Source organism: Lissotriton helveticus, chromosome 4_1 (genome assembly GCF_964261635.1).
Source record: "Lissotriton helveticus chromosome 4_1, aLisHel1.1, whole genome shotgun sequence".
Lineage (NCBI taxonomy): Eukaryota > Metazoa > Chordata > Amphibia > Caudata > Salamandridae > Lissotriton > Lissotriton helveticus.
In genome coordinates, this window is record NC_136063.1 from 1,693,896,528 (window position 1) to 1,693,923,284 (window position 26,757).

General features: G+C 49.0%; 1 protein-coding gene across 1 annotated transcript in view; it reads right to left on the bottom strand.

Annotated features, from left to right (window-relative positions):
* Window positions 1-24,600, bottom strand: part of LOC144829330 (uncharacterized) — a 320,407-nt gene extending 295,807 nt beyond the window's left edge. The window contains exon 1 of the mRNA XM_078688376.1: window positions 24,016-24,600. Coding sequence (XP_078544502.1) covers window positions 24,016-24,549 — 534 coding nt within the window. The 5' untranslated portion in view covers window positions 24,550-24,600. The remainder of the gene's footprint in view (window positions 1-24,015) is intronic.
* Between the last annotated feature and the right edge of the window lie 2,157 nt (window positions 24,601-26,757).

Here is a 26,757-nt window from a genome sequence, read left to right on the forward strand (position 1 = left end):
TTTGAGGTACTCTTATGTAATAATGAAGAATCGTGAGTTCCCCAAGGGAGACGCCCAGTACATGGGATCATACTTTCAGGGGTATAATTCAACATGTTTGATACCAAACATGGCCGATTTCGAGGCAACCACTATTTAGTTAGACATCTTGTAATGTCTGATGTCCACTATACATATTAAACTGGCTGACCACAATTACAAAGCCTGGACAATCGACTCCGGGGTTTATAGGAGTGTCCTGCTCATGCAGGGGTACCCTCACCCAAACACCCTGCCCTCAGGACTGAAGAGCCTGCCATAGGGGTGACTTATAGGCTTTACGTGCAGTGACCTCAGATATAAGAAACTTATATCTGTTATGAGAGGTGCATGCATCAGCTCACACAGCCTGCAATGGCAGGCCTGTAGTCACAGTTTGAATAGACTTCCATGGGTGGCACAATACATGCTGCAGCCAATGGGAGACCACTGGTGTACCTATGCCCTGGGAACCTTAGTACCATATACCAGGGGCTTACAAGGGTATACCAGTTGCCAATTGTGGATGTACAAAAGTACATATCATGGTCATTTTAGGGAGAAAGCAAAGTGACAGGGGTCCTGATTAGCAGGATCCCAGTCAGACTAGGCCAAAAACATACTGCACCTGTAAATCTTTTACCATGAGTGGCATGTTGTTGTTTTAATAAAAAGATTTATAAAAAAAACATACTGCACCAAGCAAAAAGTGGGGGTAACCATTAAAGCAGATCCTCCTACCTTCAACTATTGACTATAAGTTAGAGTCATAGTGGATTCCTAAGACTCGAACTACTAGTGGGAATACCCTCAATGTTACCAAGAGTGAATGGGGAATAACCACAATCACTAACGCGAGGACTGAGTGCGATATGGAATAGCCAAAGACACACTACAGCCCAAGCCTCAGGGGGCTCAGGTGCAACCTCAGGGGGCTTGGATGTAATTGTTTACGAATGTTGTTTTCTTCCTTTGTTTGGTAAGGGGTAGAAATAAAATGCTTCTCTTTTGTTATAAAAGAGGGTGCCTGCCTGGACAATAATGTATTGCTGCTGCTGCGTTCATTTTGAGTTGTGAGCTTGCCGCTGCTGCGTTCATTTTGAGTTGTGAGTCAATGTTCACAAATATGTATGCACACCTTCCCCTAGGGAGCCTTGGAGTGCTCGGAACACGAAGAAGTAAGATTGGACCTGCTTGCCTTGAACTGAGGCCCCGGCGAGGCCTGCACTTCACACCGACCACAACAGCCCTTGTCACCTGCAAACACAAAGCTCCTGCAGAGTCAAGTGCGGAATGGATAAGTCTCTTGGTTACTCAGGATCCATAGTAGGTCAAGCCCCAGGACATCAGTGGTAAAAATACTCAAAACCCATGGTTGGACCTAGTAACCTCGAGTGCCCCGTGGCAATTTGAAAGGGGTTCTAACTGCCTGCTTTCTTGACCTAGCCCAGCTCCTAGCTAAGTGCAACATCACACGCTAATGAAAAACTGTGCTCCCACCTTCCGTAATAGCATGGTATCAAATCGCTGTCTGTCTTGGCCAAGGCAGAAAGCACTATACTGAGAGCAGAGGAAGCCAGAGGCCTCAAGAATCATCCCAGTTTGTTGCATGGGGACAAACTATTATTTCGCTTACTAGCAGAGGTCAAAGATTACTCCATTCCTACCTACAGACAGCACCCATTTTAATGGCATTCTTCATAGTAATGACTGACACTACACGCAATAACGCTTGTTAGACCTGCCATCTTTAGGGTGGTCTTCTCCCAAACGTTTTGCCTGTTTACCTCCCCTTTTTGCTGCATCTTTTTATTGGCCTTACTCTGAGCACTTTAACACGGCTGACCAATGCTTAAGTACATGTGCTCACCTAAACATGGCGACATTGGTATATATCTGATTGGCATATTTAGTTTACCTGTAAGTCCCTTGTAAAGTGGTATATCATATACCCATGGCGGGTAATCTAAATGCTACTAGTGGGCCTGCAGCACTGGTTGTGCCACCCACACAAGCAGCCTTTCAAACCTGTCTCAGGCCTGCCATTGCAAGGCAAGTGTGTGCAGTTTACTGCCACTTCGACTTGGCATTCAAATCCACTTACAAAGACTTGAACTCCCCTTTTATTACACATAAGTCACTCCTAATGTAGGCCCGGCAAAATTTGTTTTTCACTACTGTGAAGCTTACTCCTCTCATAGGCAAGTATCGGAGATTCATAAAAACAGCTTTAAGATATAACTCCAGATTAGAAAGGAGTAGCTGAATTATGTTTTATATCGTTGGAATGGCAATGATAAATCCTCTTTAGTGCTAAATTTGGATTTAACATTACTGTTTAAGAAATTCCACTTTTAGAAAGTGGACATTTCTCTGCTCTTATTGCTCTGTGTGCCTTGCAGCCTGTCTCTACTACACAAGTGAGTGACAGCTACACTTTGTGCATTCCTTCTAGACATTCACGAACACTGGAAGGGTGGATGTGACAGAGAACTCATCTGCATTTATCTACATTCTGATAGCTCTTCCTGGGCAGAAAGAGGGAGGGGGGCTGACACACCTGAATAGGCAGTGTCCTGTGTTCCACCGAAAGGGCTGATTACACCCCACAGGTACCCTGGCAAACAGGGCTGGGACGAAAGGGCACATGTGCACTTCATCTGCTTGCTTTGAAGTCACCCCCACTTCAAAGGCACATTTGGGTGAAAGTACTGGGGCTCTGACCTGTGATGAGTTTTACCACTCTCTCTCACGAAAGGGGGGGGGGACTCTGAATTATCAGTCTTCCAATTAGTAGAAAACACGTGGCCTGTGAGAATATCCAAATGTAGCAATATTTATTCAATAACAACAGTCCTGACAGTTTGAGTGCACCACAACACAAAGGAAGGAACTACGCAGTCCTGGACTATAGTCTTTCAGTAGACGTCCTTTCTCTTCAAGCTTTACTCCTTCTGTACTGTGACCAGGGCCGGCGCTCCCCAAAAGGCAAACAGAAAAGGACACTACTGTCACTGTCTATCTGGTATATCTATATTCTATAGTGTGCTCCCCGTCACCAACATTCTTAGGTCACCGAGATTAGTGAGGGATAAAAGAGACTGTTTGCAGGGTGGGGAAGGTGTAGGGGGTTATGTGTAGGGTTTAACACTTGTACACTGGTAAGTGCTCTTATTTGTGCCAAAGTCACCAGAAGCCCTTTCCCTTCAAACTCCTTCTCCATCCTTCCCTCCACGTCACTTGCCTGGGGCTACGTTCCCCCTGGACAATAGAGTTGGGTATCTCGGTGTCCTGTTGCTTCAGGGAACTACCAGATACGAACACGGTATTTGGTGGGGAATTCTCCCTCTGCAGCATTGCTTGGTCTTCCTCGGTCCTCCCGTCAGTCTCCTCCGGTCCTCGGGCTCCCACCGTCGCTCCGCTCTCCGATTCCGACAACTTCCTCGTTGTCTCTCCTCCTCCGCTGTGTCTCCGCAATCACCCGACTTTTTACACGTGGGCCAACTATCAACTCCTTGTTCCTCCCACGAGTTCTCTGCTTCCCTGTGCCGCGAGACTAGACCGCTCGCTGATGTTTCGGAGGGCGCCTAGCCCGCGCCGTCTTGGATTCCTCGGCTGCCCCAGCCGTCGGCCAGTCCATATTACATGACCCTACCAAGACAGTACACTACTAGACCTGTGAAGTACTCTGCCAGGAGTAAATACTGCTGTGCTACAAGGAATGCCGCTCTGGTAGACTTACTGTTCTGAAAGAACTGCTTCTCTGCTTTGCTGAGCTGCCCTGCTGATCTCTGCCCTGCTCAGGACAAGGACTGAACCCACCTCACTTGAACCCAGAGTGATTCCAAAGGCTTGCTGTCTAGCCCCTGTTTCTTAAGTCTCCGGACTATCAAAGACTTCTTGCAACCCTGCTGCTGGAATCTGCCATCTGTGAGTTCTTCCTTGCTTGAGGTGCCAATCCAGTCAGGCTCGATATCGACGCAGCACCTGCATTGTAATCGGGTTCGACAGCGAAGCCTTCCTTGATGATGTGGATCAGCACAGATGCTTCCCCTTCATCCATGAGATCGACGAAGATGCAGTGCCTACTCGACTTCTCAGATTGAGTCTTCAACGTCGAAAATTGCTCCAACCAAGGTACTTTGTCAGCAGGACCTGCCTGAGTCCTGTAGCCGGCCTGCCCACCATCGCAGTCGGCCTGAGCTTTGGATTTACTCCAATCTAGTGCAACTTCAAGTAACCCCCTAGCGCTATTGACTTCTAAGCACTAGTTCTGGTTAAATCTTCAAAAAATCATAATTCTAGTTTTACTTATTGGATTTCTGTCATTTTGGTTTTGTTTTACTCATAAAAATATACTCTTTTGCTCTATCCCTCTGTGGAGTATTTTTGTGGTGTTTTCATTGTGCTAGTGTGTGTTTTTTTTTTTTATTTTACATATTGCCTCTTTAGATAAGCCTGACTGCTCTGTGCCATCTGTGGCATCTAGCTTTCCCAGACTTGGATTGTAGTTCCAACTTGGACAGGGAGCATATGCCCGCCAACTAGAGACCTAATTTCTAACATTGGTGATCAGCAGTGAGGACAGGACTTGTGTTTGTGCAATACTGTTAGACCTGACACCCTTGGCGTGGTTTTTCCCCCATCTTTTTGCCTCTGACTCATGTATTTTTTGATGCTGTGCTGGATTTCGTTTTTGCTGGTTTAGATGCTTTGGACACTCTGCCACTGCTGATCAGTGCCAGGGTGTAAGTGCTCCCTCTGTAAATTGTCATATTGATTGGGTATACCTGATTGGCATATTTGTTTCACCATGAAGTCCCTAGTAAAGTGCACTGTGTGTGCCAGGGCTGGTGATGACAGATGCTACTAGTGGGCCTGCAGCGCAGATTGCGCCACCCACATGAGTAGTCCTAAAATGGTGACTCAGGCCTGCCAGCGCAGGGCCTGTGTGCAGTCAGTGACTGCCATGTCCGCCTGGCCAGTGTCCCCACTGGCAGGGCCTAACCCTTCCCTGTCTGTGCACATCAGTCACCCCTATGGAAGGCTCAAGGTACCCCCCTGGGCAGGGTGCAGTGTATGGATAAGGTAGAGCATGTACTAATGCAGGTCACATGCTCTGGTAGTGAGCGGCAGCCATTTTGTGTGCTCACTGCTGTAAGGCTATCTTGCTCCATAGAGTAACATGGGGGAGGCTGGTCCCAATGGATACCAGCCTATCTTCCCATAGGAACAAGATGGGACATAAGTGAATGATATCCCTGAACTCAGAATTTAATAACACATCTTTTAGTGAAGGTTGTTTTTAAATTCTGTGTTTGAGAATAGTACTTTTAGAAAGTGGCTGTTCTCTTGTCTAAACCTTCCTGTGTGCCTGGGCCTGTTTGTGGATTGACTGTCTGGCCTGAGTGTGACAGGGGCTGCAGAGCCCCCAGGGGATTGCCTGAGTCAGCCCGTGGATGAAAGGCAGCATCTGCTGCCAGGGAAGTGGGAGGAGATCACACCTGATAGTGACAGGGCTGTGCCTGCCTGACCACAAAGCTGGCTCCACCCCCCTGCTGGGCGACTGTCACCTCTGTCCCTGACACTGAGAGGAAGAAGGAAGCCAGGAAACCCCCAGTGCCTCAGCTACACCCAGAACTGGTTTAGACCGGGCTCAGAGCCCACTTGCACAAAGACTTCAAAGGACTTCAAAGACTTTTTGGGGTATAAGAGAAGGACCCCTGACTACAGAAAATCAGATTCTACCATCAAGAAGGAACCTCTGCTGGAAGAAGGACTGCTGGAGAACTAAAGGAAGATTGCCTTGCTGTGTGCTCTAAGGGCTGACCTGTTCTGCTGTTCAACTGAAAGCTGAGGAGGAGAAAGGGACTTTGCTGTGTGCTGTGACTCTGCCTGCTTGAAACTGCCAAGACTTTGCTGTGTGCTGTGTCTGCAACTTGAATCTCCAAGGGCCTGAGAAAAGCTGGTACCCTGTCTGCAACCCAGGAACATAAAGGTTGTTAAGGACTACAATACTGCTGTGTCCCCCCTGAAGCTGCTGAGGGCCGAGGAGATCGTGAAACTGCTGTGTGCAGTGAACATCGGGGACTGCTCGACTAAGGCTTGCTGTTGTGCCCCGGGTAGCGCGCTGGCTGCTCTCTGCTCTGATTGAGAGTGCCGCGCTGACTGCTGCCTGCTGTGCCCCGAGATCGGCGTGTTCATCGACACGTGCTTGTGGGGGCCAAGGGGTTCTGAAGCTTCCCCAGCGCAGCGCGGGTTAATTCCGCTTGCCCGCATAATCACCGCCGCGGGCCCGGGCCCTGAAATTGAACTCGAGGGTCTGCTCGCAGCAACGAAGGGTCCGCGCTGTGGTTGGCTGCGGCCGGAGGCTGGTCGAGAAGTGCCGCGACCGGATTGGCCGATTCCCCCAAAGCTGCGGTGACGTCACGGAGGGCTCGGCAGAAGTGCCGCGACTGGATTGGCCGATTCCCCCAAAGCTGCGGTGACGTCACGGAGGGCTCGGCAGAAGCGCCGCGACATGATTGGTTCCCGTCATCGAGATCGTCGACTGTCTGAGTAATCACCGCCGGGACCGGGGAAGACTGACCCGACCTCGCCGAGGGAATCTAGAGCGTCCCCCACAAGGTGAGCAGCACCACCTCCCCCGCCGCTCGTTGGATTGTCGAGAGCGGGCGGGATAGGAAAGGGGACCGGCCGGGGCGGAGACGAGGGAGATCTGCTTGGAGCGGTGCGCCTGGGGCATAAGAAAGAATGAGGCGGTACCGGGAGAAAAGTCCCTGGGCCTCGCGGGAAAGCGCTTGAAGCCCACAGATAAGATTACACGTGGGCAGTGTTTTTAATGCTCGTTTTTGAGAGCACATTTTCCTGAAGTAAGTCAGTATTGCTTATTTTGAATGCTGATTTCCCAGAGACCTGAGACTATCGTTTATTTAACAAGAACTTCCTGAAATTAACTGCAGCCATCAAGATTAAGTACCACATGTTCTTAAAGAAGTGATTATCGTGCAACTGCTTATTTACCTTGCTGAAACTAGATAAAGATATATATTTTTATAAAAATATACTTACCTGTGTGGTCTCAGTTTGTGGTGGATTGGGGATTATTGTTGTGTTAATTGCAAATATTATACACATTGCCTTGGGGATAAGCCTGCCTGCTCGCGCCAAGCTACCTAGAGGGAGAGCGGAGGTTATCTACTGTGTGTATTCCTTCACCCTGACTATTAGAAAGGGTCCCTACTTGGTCTAAGGTACTTACCTCTGCCAATTAGAGACCCCCAGATCTAACAAATACCTTATAGTAACTCATTGTTCATTAGAACTGTATACTAAGGCCAGTTCAATCCTTTTTTAATTCGCCCCGATTGACATCTTTGCAAAGTATGTGGCCTTATCTGGCAATATGATATTTGAGCTGGCTAATCTGGAAAACTACACAGTGGCCCAGCTCAAGAGGTTGTGCCAGGGGAGAAGAGTGTTCACAAAGGGGAAGTGCCAAGAAGGCAGACCTTCAGAAAGCCTTAAGAACATGGGCAGCTGCCCAAAGACCAACACAGAGAAGGAGGAATCAGAAGCGGAGGACTTGGAGCAGGACCAGTCCAGGGGTCTTGTCATGCAGCCTACTGATGTAGGGGATTACGTCTTCCCAGGACTGGTAGTCAGCAGCAGGCCAGCCAGTAGTGGTTTAACTTGAACCTGTCCCCAGAGGAGCTGGAGGGCAGAAGGAAGGAAAGAAAGCTAAAGCACAAGCTTGCCAAATTGAAGGTGGTGAAGGAGCAGGCCATTGTCAAGCTAGAAAGGGAGCAGACAGTTGTTAAATGGAGACAGCAAGCTCCAGTGGATAAACAGCTGGCAATGGAGGAGAGCAAAATGGCATATAAGCCCAGCATGATAGAGAAGGACATCAAAGCCCTGAAAAAGGGATTTAGTAACAACAATGTTGACAGCATACCTGCAGTGTCCACTGGTGAATCCAGAGTCAGGATACCCAAGGATTTAGTGCCAGGTTATGTGGTGGGGGAGGACCTAAACAATGGTTTGGAGCCTATGAAGTGGGTTTAAGAGTGTACAAGGTCCCAGAGGAGTTCTGGGGTGGAGGTTTATGGAGGTATATGCCCACAGTGGGAAGGGGCACACTCCTTACACTAGAGGTAGCGGACCAGACATGCTACTCTGCTATAAAGGCCATCATAGTCAGTAAGTTAGGACTAACCCATGAGAGGTATAGGCTCGGGTTCAGCAGCAGCCAAAACATCTCATCACAAACAAGGGTGGAATTATTGAATTATGCCAGCAAGGCACTGACGGGGTGGGTGATGGGCAGCAAGGTTGACAATGATTCAGGGCTGTACAGATTGATTTTTAAGGAGCACATGCTTAATATTTGTTGTCCAGAGCTGTTATCAATACCTAGTTGATAGCAAGTTAACAAATTATAGAAAACATGCTGAATAGGTGGGAATCTGGGTCAGCACCAGAATGTACAAGAGGCATCTGTACCACCAGAAGGAGAGGGCAGATAAAAAGACAGAGTTCTCTAAATACCCCGAAAAACAACGCCCAGGGGAAGGGGTCTGGTTCTTATTCCCAATCTGACCACCAGAAGAAACCCTAACCTGACAAAGATCAGCAGCCCAAGCCCATAAAGTACTATGAGTGCTACATGTATGGACACTACAAGGGGGAATCCCAAGTATAGGAAAAGAGCACCACCTCTCACTGGAGTAAAAAATCCAGGATGGCTAGTGTAATGCTGGGGGAGAAGTTTGTCCCAGTTAATGGGGGAAGGGAGTTAGGTGGGGTTACCCATGTGTCCCTGGGTGACAGTGAGATGGCTCCTAAGGTCCACATGCCCCCAAATACTACGTAAGTATAGGCAATAGGTCACCATCAATGGGCAAGGTGTTGAGGCTTTGAGGGATACAGGTGCCAGCATCACTAAGGTAAGGAGTCAGCTGGTGTCCCCAGGGCAGGTAATTCTAAATGCGTTCCAACAAATTGTGGTGGCTGACAACAGAGAGGGTCCTAGCCAGAGGCCCTTGTTCCATTTGAGTAGGGGGTGGGGCGGAGGGAATCAGGTCCTCTGAAGGTTGCTGTGAGCCCTGATATGCCTGTGGACTTTTTGTTGGGTAATGACCTTCAGCACTCTATCTGGAAGGAGGCGGAGCTCAAAGCTCATGTGGAGATGTTGGGGTTACTTAATTGGATCTGTGCAATGACAAGGTCTGTGGCTGCCAGGATGGGAGTCAAAAAGGGCTGGAGCCTAGAACAATGACCTAGTCAGCTGCTAAAAATAGGAAATGCAGAGGGTGTGGGAAACCAACCCCCGAGTGTCTTCCCAGTGAGGTGGATGGGGCACCTCCTGCAGTGCCTGCCCCGGAGTCCACTGAGGAAGGTACTGCTTCCTTTGGTGACCTGCCTACACTTGCTGGATGGCATGTAGAAGAAGGACCCACAATGAAGAAGTTTCGTAGGGCACAAAGGGAGTGTCCAGCCCTCGAGGGCATGAGGAAATAGGCTGAAGCCCAAACTGCAGGTGACCTCCTTTACTGTGAGCCCAAGGCTCCTGTGCATGGGACAACAAGGGCCCTGGTTGTCCCCCAGTTCTACAGGGCCTTCCTACTGCAGCTGCATCATGATATACCCCTGCCAGAATCAGGAATTCCTCAAATGCATTCTGCAGGGCTTGTGCAACCTGTCAGGCCAGTGGGAAGCCAGGGCAGAGGCTGAAAGCCCCCCTCTAATCCCTTGCCCGTCATTGGTACACCCTTTTAGTGGGTGCACATAAGCATTGTTGGCCTATGGATCCACAGACTACACCAGGCAACAGGATTATCCTGGTTCTGGTGGATCATGCCCTAGGTACCCAGAGGCAATCCCTCTGAGGACCATGACTGCACCTGCAGTGGCAAAGGCCCTGATGCAGATTTTTACCTGAGTGGGTTTCCCCAAGGAAGTTGTGTCTGACAGGGGCACAAACTTCACGCCTGCATACATGCAGTCAATGTGGAGTGAGTGTGAGGTAGCCTACAAGTTCTCCACTTCTCACCATACACAAACAAATGGGCTTTTGAGAGATTGAACACCCTGAAGGGCATGATTAGAGGCCTACCTGAGGTCCTGAGGAATAAGTGGGACATCCTCTTGCCGTGCCTGTTGTTTGACTACAGGGAGGTACCACAGCAGGGACTGGGCTTCAGCCCCTTTGAGATTGTGTATGGATGCCGTTAGAGGACATTTGAGTTTGGTCAAGGGAGGGTGGGAGCAAGCTCTCAGGAAAATTCCCCAGGATGTAGTGAGGTATATGCTGGCCTTCAAACGCCAAATAGCTAAGTTGTAGAAGCAAGCTTCTGACAACTTAAAAGCCAGTTAGGCTGTGATGAAAGAGTGGTATGGCGAAATTTCTACCACTGCTGAGTTGCAGCCTGGACAGAAAGTGTGGGTTATGGAACCTGAAGAGCCCAGGGCGCTCCAGGACTATTGGACTAGGCCCTACTAGGTAACTGAGAAATACAGTAAGGCCACCTACCTGGCGGACCTTAAGACCCCCTGGCAACCCCACAGGGTGCTTCATATCAATAGCCTTAAACGCCACTTTGAGAGGTCTGAGCTCACCATGCTGTTCGTGACAGTTAGAGAACAGGAAGAGGAGAGTGGACCTCCCCCTGACCTCCTGGGCTCCAAGGAGAAAGAGGGGTCTATGTACAGAGTATTCCTTTCCCCCACTCTAACTCCTGAACAGCAGAGGGAATGTCACCAAGTGTTGGGACAGTACTCCTCTCTATTCTCCCTTATTCCTAATGTGGACACAGGGGACAACATCCCTGTTAAAATTAAATCTTACAGGTAGACGGATAAGGTGAGGGCCAGCATTAAGAGTGGTCTCTAAAATGTTGGAGTTGGAGGTGATAGAACCCTCCAAGAGCTCCTGGTCCAGTCCTGTGGTTCTGGTACCAAAAGCTGCCCTGCCAGGCACCACACCTAAACTGGGGTTCTGCTGACACAAACTAATGCTGTACTGTACTGTAATGCTTTATAAGCATTTGTGCTGATGATCGCCAAGAATATTATTTATGTTCCACTGTACATTTTTGGGAAAAAAAAAAAGACATTAAAAAAATCAAAGTGTCTTCTTTGTGCCCAGCATTCCAAGGGCCGGTCCCCTGCTACACATGATAACCTACCGTGACACAAGGTCCCTTCACTTATGCTCACATTGATTTTGCATACAGGCACCCTGTGAAAGGTTTTAAATGCCTGTTGGTATGTGTTGGTCAGTTATCAAAATTGGTTAAGGCCTTCCCACAATAAAGAATGGTGCAGCAACAGTAGTAAAGTGTTTGAGGAGAAAAGTCATTCCAGTGTTAAGAGTGTCTGAAAGTATAAGCAGTGACTGTTGGAACCGGAACTGTCTTGTTGACTGAGGGGGTGCCCCAGCCAGGCAGAGTGCGCTGCTCCCGACAATGGAAGGTGATTACACACAGTGTACAACCTGTGCTCACCCTTGGGTAGCCTGGCACTGAACAGCCAGATGGCCTTCAGAAACAATGTGTAAAGCAACGCAAACACAATAAATACTCTGCACAACACAAATGCGAGACTTATATCATGGAGTTCTGGGCCTGATTCACACTTGGTAAAATTACCAGCAGTACTAGGCCCTTTTTGTGTTTATCAAATCTTGATAGCATGCACACATAGGAAAAGTCCTATTCTAAACCCCACAAAGCACCCTTATTTTGTGCGACATATTGTCATTCCCCGGGCCCACCCTCACAATCCTATTCATGTAATTTCACACAGCTATATAGTTTACAATGATATCAGTAATAAGTGCATACACAGAATGATAACACTTTTAGCAGCACAGCGGGACGTGGCCACGGGGATAAACCCACTGTTGAGAGGGAAAGTGCTTTTGGCAAAAGAACAACATATAAACCAACACCGCCGACCAGTTTCAAGTAGCACAGGTGGTCCCCAGATGGTCAATCCTAGACACTCACTTTGCACCGCTACGCAGTGCGACAGGTACCAGCCTGGTCTGTAAGCGCACTTTGACATTCTTAATCACGGACACCCTAATGTGGTGCCACTGATAACAAGCAGGTGAAAAAAATAACATGCTGCAGAGCCCGTTGCTCCAAGTCACCCGCCACCATCCAATTCACCCCATTGTCACAGACACCCAAGATGGAAGTTCACTAGCCCCTCACTCCAGGCACAAGGCCGTTCATGGCTGAGGTCACACGTTGTCTGGGTCCCTGGATAGCAGGTGGGGACAGACAGTAAGCATACACAAGAGGTACACGTAAACAAAGAGAGCCTGGGCATCACTCAGGAAGTTCACCATCAAGTTGCAAAGCAGAAACGGATGACGTGCAATAATTAGTTACAAACAGGGGTCAGCCAGTGATTTTTGACACCAGTCCAGTTCTGTGAAGCTCAGGGTGGGTCATGCAGTCCCTTGACATGCTCCCGAACCTTCTTAGAAGCGTTCCTCCAGCCTAGCCAATTCCTCTCACTGCTACCTGGCGCCACAAAGTCTTTGGAAGGGCCAGATAAAGAGATGGCAGTTGGCCCACTGTGATGGGGCCAGTAAGGGAACAAACATCTAATGGGGAACAACACACTGGGGAACCTCTCGAACTGAGGAGGCTCCCAGTCCAGTACACGTTGAACCAAATTGTGCCTTGGCAATCTGGGCACAGGGTCTGGTGCACAACAAATGAGTTCACCAGACACTTCAGTTTACACGAAGTAGAGTTGCAATTACGTACCTCCCTAGAAATGAGACACAATGTCCAGCACACCTTGATGTCGGCAGCACCATACAATTCCGGACACACACACAAGTTCAGCAGTGCCTCAGAAGGTAGAATGAGACTCTGCAATGGGTGCACCCCTCACATCAAAGGATTGCATCCTGTGAATCGGACACCGCACGGAATTAGCATGCAGTCGGCGTGGCGCACAAGAAAAATGCGGAGAAATGGTCCACTTTAGATGCCACAACCAGTGAATCTGCTCACCACCACCAAGAAGCTTATACATGCCAGGGTCCCTGCAGTAAAGGAGCCACTTCGTTGTAGATGCAGGCAACGTCTTGATCTCCGCACTAGGCACTCCAGTCTCCGGGCATGATTCTGTAGCTTCAAGCTCACCCCGCACTGTACAGCTTTCAGCATGCAATGTGGGGTCTTAGAGGGCACTGCTCTCCGGATGTCTCCGGAAGAAATAAAATGAAATGAAATACCAGTATTTGTAAAAAGCACAGCTACCTCCGAAGTGGTTTCCCGGCGCTGCGGGCCCTAGGGAAGATTAAGCAAGCTATTGGGCATAGTCACATGGTGCTGTGCTAACCTGTCGCCGGCACCAGGGATCGAACCGTGAATCCCGAAGTCTGGAGTCAGGCACCCTGGCCACTGCACCACACCTCTTCCATGGTGTGAGCCCCTCGTAAGAAATCTTTGATGTCACAAAGACTGCATCCTGCAAAGCCCTTGGTGGTTTAAATACCCCATAACCACCTGATTGTCTGTTCGAACCTGAACATGGTAACCCCTGAGGTATGACAAAAACTTCAAACAGGTCAGCTGGACTGGCTTTAGTTCCCTGTAGATCAAGGAACCGCTAGACTGCAGATGGTCCCTCTTCCCCATTACAGACAAGAGTCCAAGATTCCCCCAACCCAACTTGCTGGTATCTGCAGTAACCACCGGAGATGAAGTTACATGAGATTGAAGTCCCCCCAGCTACATTATCAGGCCACAAAAAATGTACTATCCCACTCATTGTGGCGGGTCAGATTTTATCAGGTTGAGAAATATTTAGGACCAACTTGCCCGTTCTGGCGAGTTGACAAAGAACAGTTGCTCTGTGTTCAGAGACAGAGCTCAGAAGTCAGTTTACAATTACTTTTCCTTCTCTGACTGCAAAGTTCCAGACTTTTGTAAAGTGAACTGTCTGACCTGCTGTACGAAGCGTAAAATGAAAGGCTGTAGGGTATCAGGTTTTTCCTACCACACATTTTATTTGCTATGTCAACTGTACAAACATTTCAAAATATATTTCATAAGTCGTGAAAGCCCATTTTTTTTACTTGTATAATTAAAAAAAATCTTAATAGAATGAAAAACAAACCAGAACACTTTCATTGGTGATGTGCAAATTATACATATGTTTTCTGAAACCCAATTTTCACAGAGTGTTAATACACTATATCGTTTTATCAGTAAACCTGTAAGGTAGTGGGAAGCGTTTTGGAAATTTACTGTCTGTACAGGACAGTGTGCTACCACATCATGCTTTAGTAATATATTTATTTAAATTGAGTGTTTAAAAATAAACTGAGAAATACTCCTGCCCTGATTTGAATGCTATTTATAAACTGAGAGGCAAGCCAGGGTTCATGCGTACCCTATATGTGAGCTAGCTTCTTATTACTCATGGACCTAATGTTTATTCTATTTAATCATACAAAAGAGTTTTGTTTTGTACAGCAGAAATGCTAAACTCACATATTTGAAGGTGCACTCATATGTGAAAATAAAGAAAAGGGTGGCTCTGTAAAATAAAATATTTGCCTATGATCACACAATTTGAGACCACTTTACAGATACGTACATTACAGTTGGGTTGAGTAGAATATTCAAGTTTCTCGACCTGTAGGTATAGTAAAATTTTTATGATTTTTTGAGGCCTGATTGTTACCATCCAACCACTATTCCAAATAACACCTGATCTGCAGAAAAACTCTCACTGGTAGACCCGAAATGTTTTGGAGCATGGGGACCAATGCGCCAGCAGATGGTTTATCAGGGGGTACATGTGTAAACCTACCCTTGAAGAACATTGATCACTGCCACCATGTATTCCCTCCTTATGTATTATGCCCACCAGAGGTGCCAATGCTTTCGTACAAACCCTCGGAAGAAGACAACCCAAAGGTAGTACCTGGAATTGGTAATGTTCTGAGCCCATGCAGAACCTGAGAAACCTTTGGGAGGATGGATGGATCGGCACATGGAGAAACGCATCCAATAGATTCAATGATGCCAATAGAATATACTCCTTGACCATTCAGATGGTGAGGACCTGGTTTTATCACACCTTTTGAAAGCAGGTCTTGAATACCAGACACCAGGGCAACCCTCTTCACACAATTGGATAGAAGGGGGATGTGCACAAAAAACTCTGGGGGTGGATAATAGAAAACAATAGAGTATCCCTTCTCCGTGATCCTCAACACCCACTGTTCGGTGATTGACCCTTTCCAATTCTCCAGAAACATTGTCCATCTACCTCCAAAGGGAATCTCTATGTTGGGGCTGAACAGATGACCAGGGTTTTGTCTGCTGGCGTGCCCCACCATCTGACTGCTGAGACCGGGAGTTATCTCTGAAAGAGACACCCCGGCTGCATTACCTTCAACAAAAGGCTGGTTGCCCCTAGAAACCGTTGACTGACGTACCCCTTGATGACTTAGCCGGGCCAATAGTTTCCTATCCTCAACTGACTTTTTGACCATTTCTCCAATGCAATGGTGCACTGAACAGTTTTATTTTTTAACAAATGTGTATTAGTTTAGAAACCACCAAGCAAGAATATACATTAACATTCACATTTCACCGTCACAATGCAACCATCTGTAGATAAATCACATTCCCAGTCCATATCTTGTCTTGCTTCTGTGGGCAACCACGGGCACTGTAAACAGACTTTTCAAGTTGAGCCCAACAGTCCACTCCTGCCCCCACTCTGCCAGGGCCGAGGCGCTGGGGGAGTTCCATCGCCGATCAATATCTCTCTTACTCACCAATGCAGCGACAGCCACAAATTGGCGGTCATCCCAAGAGCCACCCAGTTGATCAACCATCCCCAATAGGGCTACCCTAGCAGTCAAATCAAGATCACGCTCCAAGACCTTGGAGAGCTTGCTGCACACCTGCTGCCAATACATGGAGAGTACCGAGCAAACCCAGACAACATGATAGAAGTCAGCGGGAGATTCTGAGCACGAAAAGCCGACCGGATGGAGGATTTTGCCTGCTCTATTTAATCGTATCGGGGTAAGGTATGTTGTATGCAAATAAGTTTAATCAGTCGAAGACCAGCAGCGACAGCGAGCATGCACAGGGCCAAACAATCCTCCCTCCAATCTGACTCATTAAGTTCAACAACTGAACCCCCTTCCCCAAACGTACCCACCAGCGGAGTTGAAGCTTCTCAAAATCATGAGGAGCATTTGCAAAGAGAGACTGATAAACCTGGGAGATTGTGCCTCTACAAATACTACCCATCAACAACTTGGCCTCCAAGGAACTGAATTACGGGACCACAGTGTCTGGAGGTATGTTAGCTATGAGTATGTGAGGCACTTATGGAGTAGTATTCGGTTCAGCTCATAACAAGCTTGTAGTTCTTGGAAGGGCAAAATATGTTTCCCCGCCCAAACATTGCCATGGACCGAGATGCCGATCACATCCCATTTATGGAAGCCCTCTAAGCCAGCAGAATGATGAAGCCAGCACCCCTTCCACAGGGGAGTCATCCATGTCCATGTGCTATTCCAGCCTATAAAACGCTGCGCCGAGTGCCAACAAAGGACAATCCACAAGTAATATCAGGGAGGCTGCCTGGCAGTGGAGTGCCATATAGCATGTCCTGAATGTGGTCGAAACTTACAGAGGTAAGCTCCTCCCCGGTATGTCAGTTTATCCCATCAGCATTACACCAATCATTGACCACAACTAATTGGGAGGCCAGATAGTAGCAATGGAGTAAAGTAAAGTAAAGTCCACATTTGTAAAGCGCACAATCACCCGTAAGGGTCTCTAGGCGCTGGGGGGCCGTCGGGAAGATTAAGCGAGCTATTGCCCAGAGTCACATGGTGCTGGGCTGACCTGCCGCCGGGGATCGAACCGTGGTCCCCAGATTCCAGCGTCAGTCGCCCTGGCCGCGGCGCCACACCTCTTCCACAATGGAGGCCCATCATCCGATCCCACCATCATAGGGAGACTGGCGGCCATTGCGAAACACTACACAGGAACAGCCACCCAACCAATGAAAGGAGCTGAGAGTGAAATTAAGAGCGTGGAACCAGCTTGGGGGGATCGGGAGTGGGAAATTTTGAAATATGTAAAGGAAGCTGGGGAGGATCATCATTTTAAAGAGGGCAATAAGGCCCAACACATGCAGAGAAAGCTGCGACCACTTCTATATAGCACTTTTCATTTTGGACGCCCATGGGCCAAATTAAGGTGCCTTATGAGATCAGGAAGCATGGAAACGTGGAACCCCAAGTAGCTGAAAGAAAGACGTCACAACGGGATATCAGAGTGCTATTGTTAGGTGCCAGTGCCGCCCCCCAGTGGGACCCAATAAGGATTTGGAAGTGTTCACCCGGAGGCCTGAAACCTCCCCAAACAAAGTAAAAAGTTTGAGACCACAGGGCCCCGAAGTAGGCGGGTCAGCTAAAAACAGCAGTTTGTCGTCAGCATAAAGAGTGATCCTCACCTCTGGCTCTTTATCCCATGACCTACAAAGTTGGGCCTCACAGCCGATGAGCCATGCCAGAGGCTCAATTGCAAGGACAAACTATATTGATGCATATTCTGTCTAATAGGGAAATGATCCAACAGCCAGCCGTTGATTCGGACCTGGGCATATGGCTGGTAAAACAGGGCCCCAATAAGGTGACCCAAGTTCTTCCCTAAACCAGCGTGTGCATGAGGGGCTTTGAGAAAGGCGGAATCCACCCTGTCAAAAGCCTTCTCAAAATCCAAGAAAAGCAACACCACGGGAGAGCGGGGGACAAACCGAACCTGGAGATAGCCACTTATACTCTTCAGATACAGTAGCTCATACGGAGCCCGGGCATAAAGCCACAGTGGTAGTGATGGATCAGGTATGGTAAGGCGAATAGTAGCTGGTTGGCCAGGATTTTAGCATAAAGCTTGATTTCTGTATGAAATCATATCAATCAATCTGTAAAAGGAGTACCTCTCAGGGGGGGGGGGGGTGTCCCAGCTTCAGTAGGACCACTCCAAAGGCATGGTCCATGGTAGGGGGAAATAAGTACTGGTTAGCCACTTCAGTATAGAGTTTGAGCAGGAAGGGGGTCAATTCACTTTCACTATGAAACCGTCAGTAATACTCAACAGGGATTCTGTCAGGTTTGGGCGTTTTGCTGGCCAGCATAACTGAGAGGGCAGAGCAAATGTACTCCTCTGTAATGGGTTTATTCGGCTCTTGAGCTAGGATTGAGGGAAACTCAAGAAGCAAATGTCACGCAATAGTGGGTGTTCGAGCTCGAGGGGGGTGGGGTCTGCAGGAATAAAGGTCTTGATAGAAGGACGTCAAAGACTGCAAGATATTGGGGGTTCAAGACAGATGCCGACCATCTGCATCAATCGGCTGAGGCACTATGCCAGATACGGTGTTGTGGGTGGTGAGCCAATAAACAAGGGCTCGCTGACTTATCGCTGTGCTCGTATATGTTATGTGTTCTGGCCCAACAACACTGGCGGACATCCTCAGGAACAAGGAGCAAAAAATAGCCGTGGGCCATGGAAAGGAGCTGTGCGGGATCAGGGGCACGTCCTCCAGGACTCAGCCGCTCCACTCAAGAACCTGAGCTTCTAGAACCGTGATCTGTGTCACATGACGGCCTTTGAAAGAGTGGCCATCGACGTGGTTGAGAGCAGGAGGCTCGGAATCTGAGCATTAATAATCGGGCCGGGCCCCATCACGACCATGAGGCTTATAGGAACGGGTCCGCCGTCTCCTCTGGGGCCTCGGGCAGTGCCTCAGTGCGCTCCACCACTGGGTTCAGGGTTCTCCGGTGGGGCATTGGGGTCCCTCCGTGCCTCCATGCAATCTATTCCCAGGCCTTTTCTTAAAAGAAAAAGGATTTAGAGTTGAATATGACCTTTAGCTTTGTCAGGAAGAGGAGAATACATTGGAGGTTCAATGTCAGGAGTTCTTGCTTGACCTCTGTGAAGGATTGGGGCGATGTTGAACGGCCCTGGTGTAGCTGGGAAACAACATGAGGAGTGTGTTCTGAAAACAAAGGTCAGGCCGCCCATGGGCCTCCCTGACAATTGCATCACAATCTTGAAAGTTAAGGATCTGAGCTATCGGAGGATGTGCTGGGGCCGAGAGTGGTGGTGGGGTCGGGGGAGGGGCAGGTCCAAGGATCTGTGAGCACGCTCCAATACAAACCACAGCGAAAGAGCAGATTCCAAAACCACAAGCGAGAACAAATGCTCCAAGAATCTCATAGCGTTGGTTGCCTCTGACCACTCCGGGAAGCACACTAGGCACATGTTTTTGTGACGAGCGGTTCTCAGCACCTTTTTCCTGCTCCTCCAGTGCCGCCGCCAAGGTCAGGAGTCCGGCCACCTGCTGCTTCAGGATGGACACATTATCTTCCACAAAGGGCACCCGGCATTCAGCCTCACCAACCCTGGCAGCCACCTTGCGGAGATCCTGGCAGAGAACGTCCATCTGTATCTCATCAACCCAGCTCTCCAGTACCGTTTTCGATTCGTGTTTGGCCTTAACAATAGTGGCTAAGTCCGGTTAGGTCTGTCCCACAGGGTTCGCTGCCCCAATGGTCCCCCCGGAGGCAGCCAGACCTCCCCCCCCCGCCTGCGATGTAGTGGAACGATGCACTTTGGTGTGGGCTGGGGCAGGTGTCTGGGCTTTGTCCTAACCCATGAAAAAACATGGAAAATTAAGTCTGCAAAGCCGTTTAAGACGGATAACCCATGCCCAGCCCGCTTACCAGTAGGCAGCACAAGCAGCCGGGGTGCAGCAGGCAACGGAGCAGGTGGGAGCCAGTGATCAGCGAAGGAAGGGTGAAATGTAGAGACGTTCACCTTAACCCGCTTGCCACATGGTAACACGAGCAGCCACGACACCTCCTGGAGTAAAGGGAGGTCAAAACAGGCTGGGCATGAGGAAGTGTGACCAGGAAGGGCAGAGCCGCAAGTCAATGTATAGGTCTCGCGGTGAAGAAAAGTCTTGAGACCAAGGGTGTCACCACCCAGGATCGCTTCACAGAAGCAGATTGACGGGAATCCCCCCACTTCTGGGAGAGACCATTCGGCCCCCCACCATCCAGTCACGCAAACCAGCCAAAGCAAAGGAGAGTCAGACATCCGTGGGATAAATAGGTCACGGAGAGCACCTCAGTATGGCGCAGAGAGGATGACAGCCCAGGGAACACCATGAAAGTACGGGGCAAGAAAACCCCCCTGGGAGACGCAGGCCCGGCCCTTCAAAATGTTTCAAAACACAAGGACCCCCCCCCCCCCCCCCCCCCTTCCAGTCTGTCAACATCGAAACTGCCTTGTGTGGGCAGGGAGGGGGATTGGGGCACCCCCGCACTGACCTGCAACAGCACTCAATGCTCCCCAGGACTCAGCTGCCAGCCTCCAGACTGGGTGGGCAGCAGGTTACAGACTCTAGAAGCAGAGGCCTCCCCCAGCCCAGCGGTGTCTGAACGAGCACAGGGGAAGAGGAGAAATGGAGGCAGGAGCCACACCTTCTAATAGTGGCGGTCGGGAGCCTCCAGGGCCAAGCCACAATTCTTAAAGGGCCAGGGCCAGTTGTATATCTCCAGGTGGTATGCATAGGTGGGCTACAGCTCTAAAAATCAGCTGTGCATGGGTGAATCCAGGGGAAGCAAGAAACAGAGGCAGTTACTTATCCCCGGGGCCCAGCCACAGTCCTCTAAGTGCCGCAAGAGGCAGTTGATGCTCTCCCAGGGCCCAGCCTCAATCCCAGAGGTTCTTGAGTGATGCTGCGGAGAACGCAGGAGGCATCCCCAGCCAGGAGACAGAAAGATTCTAATCCTGCCATAGGCTCTCGAGGGCAGGAACTCCACTCACCAGGCGGGCCAGGGCATCCAACGACCCCAGTCGTCCTTAGCCAGTAGAAAACAACATTCAAGTGGCCTTGCCTTCCTAGCACCGCACTGGGCTCAGCCTATCGCCATCAGGCCGCAGAACCAGCGACGACGTCCAAAGCCAGGAAACGCTTCTTACAGTGCCGCTAAAGCTCGGCTCCGGGTGATCCCAGCCAAAGTGTATCACCAACAAATGGAGATGAGGACAGCAAGTCCTCAGGAGTGACTGCTCAGGCAAAATATTGATGCATCCCCCGTGCCTAACCGTGTTGTATTGTAAAAGATGTAGGATTCCTGGTAGACAATGCACTAAACACGCAGGACCAAGTCCGAGTACTGTGTGGTAAATGTTTTGCCATGCTAAAACTACTCAGGAGACTTTTTAAGTGGATCTATTTGAACTGGAGGAAAACAATCACCCAGGCCCTGTTGACCAGCAATCTGGACTATGGGAATGTGCTTTATGTTGGCATGGCCGACTATTTTTTTTTTCCGTCTACAAGTCATTTAGAATGCAGCTGCCATAACAAGAACAAGTTTAGTTCAGCTTCAGCTTGCTTTAAAGAACTTCACTGGCTGCCAACGAGACAAAGAGCCAAGTTCAAACTACTATGCTATGTGCAAAGAACTTTATACAAAATTGGACCCATAATTTTACAGGACAAACTGTAATTTTATGTCCCCCTCGCGTGACCATAGGCCAGGCAACCGCGCTCTAGCCAAAACCATACACATAAATCAGAGCGGGGGATTTGCTCCTTTTCCTATTTGGCAACTACTCACTGGAACAAACTCCTGTTAAAGCTTTGTCTCACCGGGGAACATGTGAAATTCAGAAAGAAGCTGAAGACGTGGCTTTTCTCAAGACTCCAGCCCTGATGTCCATGGATTATTGCTCCAGACCCGATGCTTTATGTCACATGTCACTAATCCTCCCCAAACAGGTTCTCGCTTATCCTAGCGCTGTGATGTCCCTTGGAATGATGGTCGTGCTTTACAAATACAATACATGAGAGAAGGAGGTTAGGAGCAGCCTCAAGCTGCGACCACCATCTTGACTGCCTTAGCCACGCCCACGGGGCAAACAATGTAAGCCCTGAAAACTGGATTTATCAGTAAAGCTTTCTGCGCTGCATCCACCTTCCAATTCCCCAACCAGCCCGGTCTCCTGGCCTGAATAGCAGCGCCTGCCGATGCCACAGCAGCCCCCAAGGTATTAAACGAATTGTCCAACAACATCCTGGTCTGTTGCTCCATCATTGCCAAGGTTGGGGTAATATCCTTCCCTTGCTCTATCAGCTCCGCCACACTCTGATTGCCCATCAACAGTGGCTGAATAGTGTACAATAGAAATACAGAAGACCTAATGAAGAAATTGGCAGCAGCATAAGACCTCCTAACCGCCGTCTCCACCAGTTTGTCCACAAGATCCAACATGGAGGCATCATAAGATATAAAATTCCCTTGGGAAGACAGTCTTGCCATTAATTAATCCACTTTTACTGACAGCTGGAAACCTTTAGCAAACCTACAAATGGCATACCTCTTTGTCAAATAGTGTGGAAAGGTTGTCTTATCAATGTCCTGCCATTCACTGTCCATCACCTTCTCAATAGAAGCATGCAGCGGAAGAGACTCAGGCTACCGTCGCTGGTACTGCATGAAGAAATCCTCTGATTCCTTCAACATCGGAAGCAATGTAAAAGCTATATTGTCCTTGATATGCTGTAGGACCTCCTTCGATTCCTGCCCCTGCACATATATCCCTCTTAGATCATCCTCCTACCCATCACCATCTGTATTGACAGAAGGCTCCACGTGCTTCCTCTTAGGAGAGGATGGTCCCTCTCTCTCCTTAAATGCTACAGCGACTGCAGCCTGAAACTTCAGTTGTATGACCTGCAATGAAAGAACATTAGCCGGAGTCTGCCTCTCACTGCTACGGCCTGCTGTCCACTGGCAGAAGTCCCCATAATTCTACCAGCAAAATCTCTGAAAAAATCCACTTCCTGGTTGCCGGTTTAAATAGTCATCCAGCAACGAGGGCGCCGGGAATCTCGCTGGCTTCCTCGTTGTCCAGCCAAATAATACTATGCAGACAGCGCATGCACTCTGTTTTCCTGATTGCCGTGCCTCTGTGTAACACCTCGCGGCTCGCTTATGCATTCTTCACACTTAAAACTATGCTCGGAATGAGTGCCTGTGGTGCTTTATCTCGTACCTGACACACTGCAGCGCTGCCTTTTACTCTGCAGTGCCTTCATCAAGCTACTCCATCTATTTTACGGGCAGTGATGTCTACTGGCAAATCTACCCACCCCCCCCCCCCAAAAAAAAATCTAAAGGATGGCGCAGGCTGACGCCCTAATTTTGCAGGGTTCTGCGATGTAGCTGAAGCTCACACTACGTGATTATTGTGGCAAGGAAGACTGATTAGAAGGAAATTTATCTCTGTGAGTAACTGCAGTGTCGAACAAAATGCAAGGCTAGGGACGGGTAGATGAACTAAGAACAAAACCACTATCTGACAAACGCACTTGGACAGTGACTTCTTTATTTGATGTTTTAGGGTATGTTCAGCTAGTACAATATCTCATCCTACCAACCAGAAAGCCACAATGCAGTAGAGTTGGATGAGCCACTAATGACTCGACCCAGATGCATGGATCTGGCTCAGACGAAGGTCACCTTAGACCCTTGAACCAAAAAGTAGCTGATCCTTCATGTGATTTTTCATGCTGCCCCTCTTGTCTTAGTAACCCTTTTCTAGAAAGCCTTTCTGATGTGAACTTGATTATGTAGTATGTGCATTTATTTAACTCAGAGTACTGATATCACTCCTAAAAGAGCTTGGCTCATGTTATAGCTCTTACAACACCAACGCCTTGGCCCTGTTCTCTCTGTTAATTTGTCGGCTCACCCACCTACAATGCAAGTGACCTTCAAAAATGCTTAGACGCATCACAGAGTTGCAAAGTTTCACAAGGTTTCCTTTACATGCATTATCATCTGAAGCGCCCTCTAGAAAGATCTAAGGATGACACAAGCATGGATGCTTCAGGTGAAGTGCTGGTGATTACCGGAGTATGCTGTTGGCGACCCTTTGCCCGCACACCCCGTCCAGACTCTTCCTGCCCAGATCCCTGTTGATGCAGTCCAGACTCCTGCTGCTCCTGGCCCGGGAGGCCAGGCACACGTTGCTCCTCTGCTTGCAGGTGCACACCATCCTCCTGATGCCCCTCTGTCAGTGAGTCAAGTTTAAGTTTCTCGTGCTCCTTTCCCTGCAAGTACAGTGAATTGTTCCGCTGTCCCTCTCCATGAACATTCAGCATCGGTTCCCGCATCCACTTTCCCTGCAGATCTACTACAGCATTCTGTGAGCATTTTCTGTGCAGAGTTCGTCTGGGCTTTCGGTGTCGGAGAACACTTTCTGGTTTTCCCTTCCTCTTAAAATACAATCTTGGGTCGTGCTTCTCCTGCTCTGCGTGGATAGTCTCCTGCTGGCTCTCTTTCTGTACACGCAAAATATGCTCTCGGTGTTGCTCTACAGCTTCCTGCTTCACTACTTGGTCACTACTTACACTGACCGTCCGTAAATTCAGCCCAACCTCCATTGTCCGCTAAAGATTTGCTCATGATCGATATTTAGCCATATTTTCAATGCTTCCGGGTCGCACTATAGCCAATCGCATGGTTTAAACATTTTCTGGTAGTCTCCAGGGATGTGAAGATCTAGTAATACGTAAGGTTGGCTCGCATTGGGGCATTGTGAGCGCCTCAGCCAATCACAGTAGTTTGCACAGAATCCCGACTTGCTCATTGGAGGTGGAATCAAACCGTGCTTTTACAATGTTCTAAACACTCACGCCGTGACAGATGGCATATCTTGCTGGCTGAAGAGCTGACCTGATATAGTCACACGCCAGGCAGTAAAATTTGAGCCGGGCTGACCCGAGAGGCGTTCTGCGACTGCTACTCCCGGACCTGGAAAGGGGAGTAGGAAGGGCGGTGCTTGTTGATAACATCGGAAAATAGTATGGGTGTTCGGGAAGGGTTTTTGCTTCTTTGAGTGGGATGAGAAAACTGGAGGGTCTATCAAAGGGGCCTGGCCAATATAATTAAGGGAGTGGCTTTAAACACATAAGCTAAAAATATGCGCTTAGCATAGTGTGCCGACCGACTTGTATTTTGCTGTTTCTGTCATTGAATCCATATCAGTGCTTTAAATGGAAAAAAATAAGTGCAGGTACTCCCTAAATTGAGATGTGGCTTGGGGGGGGGGGGGGGCTAGGTGGGCGGAGCTATGGGCAGCTCAAAGGGATCCGGCCAGGAACACCCATTTAAGCATAGATGCACGCAGGCAGGTCATTCAGTACATGTATTTTAGAAACTCTTACATTCGCTGCTGCCCACATTAATAAACCCTTATTACCACCTGCTGTGCTACAGCATTATTAGTGCCACCATCCTCCTCTGTCTGGTTGCAAACAAGTGCTGCTGTACTCCTGCTATGCCAGCTGGAAGCCTTTCCTTTGATTTCCTGAGAGTAACGAAATATGTCTGTTAGCAGGCCCTGCTCACACACGTACAGTTCTATGCACTCCACAGAGCTTAAGTGGACACTGCAGGCGTGCAACACCCATTGGGCTCAAAGGGCTTCAGCCCCCTCGTGTGTGGCAGCCCTGGCTAAAACAGCTTCCCGGGCACACCCTCAGGAAGAATGAATTAAAATCTGTAGATCTGTCATTCACCGGCTAGACAGAGCGCGCCAAGAGTCCCTGATTAATCAGAACCCGTCTCTCCCTCTCTCTCCACCTGCTAATCCCTACCCTCTCCCTCAGTCCACTCACCACTTCCGTCCTCCGCCTGAGGACTGGCTCACTGTGACAGCACCTCACCAGGTTAAGCACCCGCTGCTCGTGTGTGCACAGCCTTCAGTCCCTGGCGACCTGCCCTGTTGCTTACAGTGCAATGAAACAATTCAGCGGCGGTAGACGCAAAGGTATTTCATTGCGATCCTTCCCCAGGATTCATCCCATTACTTCATTCACCAAAGAAAGGCAGGGTCAAAAAGTTTGAGTTTCCAATTCCATGCGCGAGCAGATCGCTCAGCAGGCCCGGCTCCAAGAATTTCTATTTGGGTGGGCCAAGGGTGCATTTGCGTGGGCCCTTGCGGGCTCGATTTGTCGCATATATGTCTGGGCAGGCCTGCTTCAGGGCCCTCCTTTATCTCTTCTTAGTCTTACAAGCCCCAGTAAAATGCACTATTTTCCAAATCTCTTTCTAAATATCACTCTCAAAAAGTGTTTTTTTTTGCCATGTAATGGGTCTTTGATGGGAAGAGGAGGTTTCTAAGGTGGGAGTATCCGGCAAGTGACAGTTCTCGGGCTCCCTCTGTGCGAGCCTTCAGGGAGAATCCCTCTTCATTACTACCTCCACCTGACTCCAGACTCTGCAACGCACTCCCTTACAGGCTTGATTATCCACTTTTCTACCACCCCTCTCCAGTGCACCTTATCTCACAGCTCACCTTGGGCCCCATATCTGGCACCATCGGGCTCCACTTCAATTTTTCCCAGTAAAAACATTAGTAAAATCACCTTCAAACTTAAAACATTGAATATAGCAGTAAATATAATTAGCACGCACTTTAAAGTGTGTTCCATAGAAGCCCTTATGACCGGACTTCCTTACTACCACCCTCCACCAGTATCCCTCATCTCTCTGTAGCCCTCCCCCTCATGACCTTCTCCTCAGACTCCCTCACTACCCCCTCCACCAGTGCCCCTCATCTCTCTGTAGCCCCTCCCCCTCATGACCTC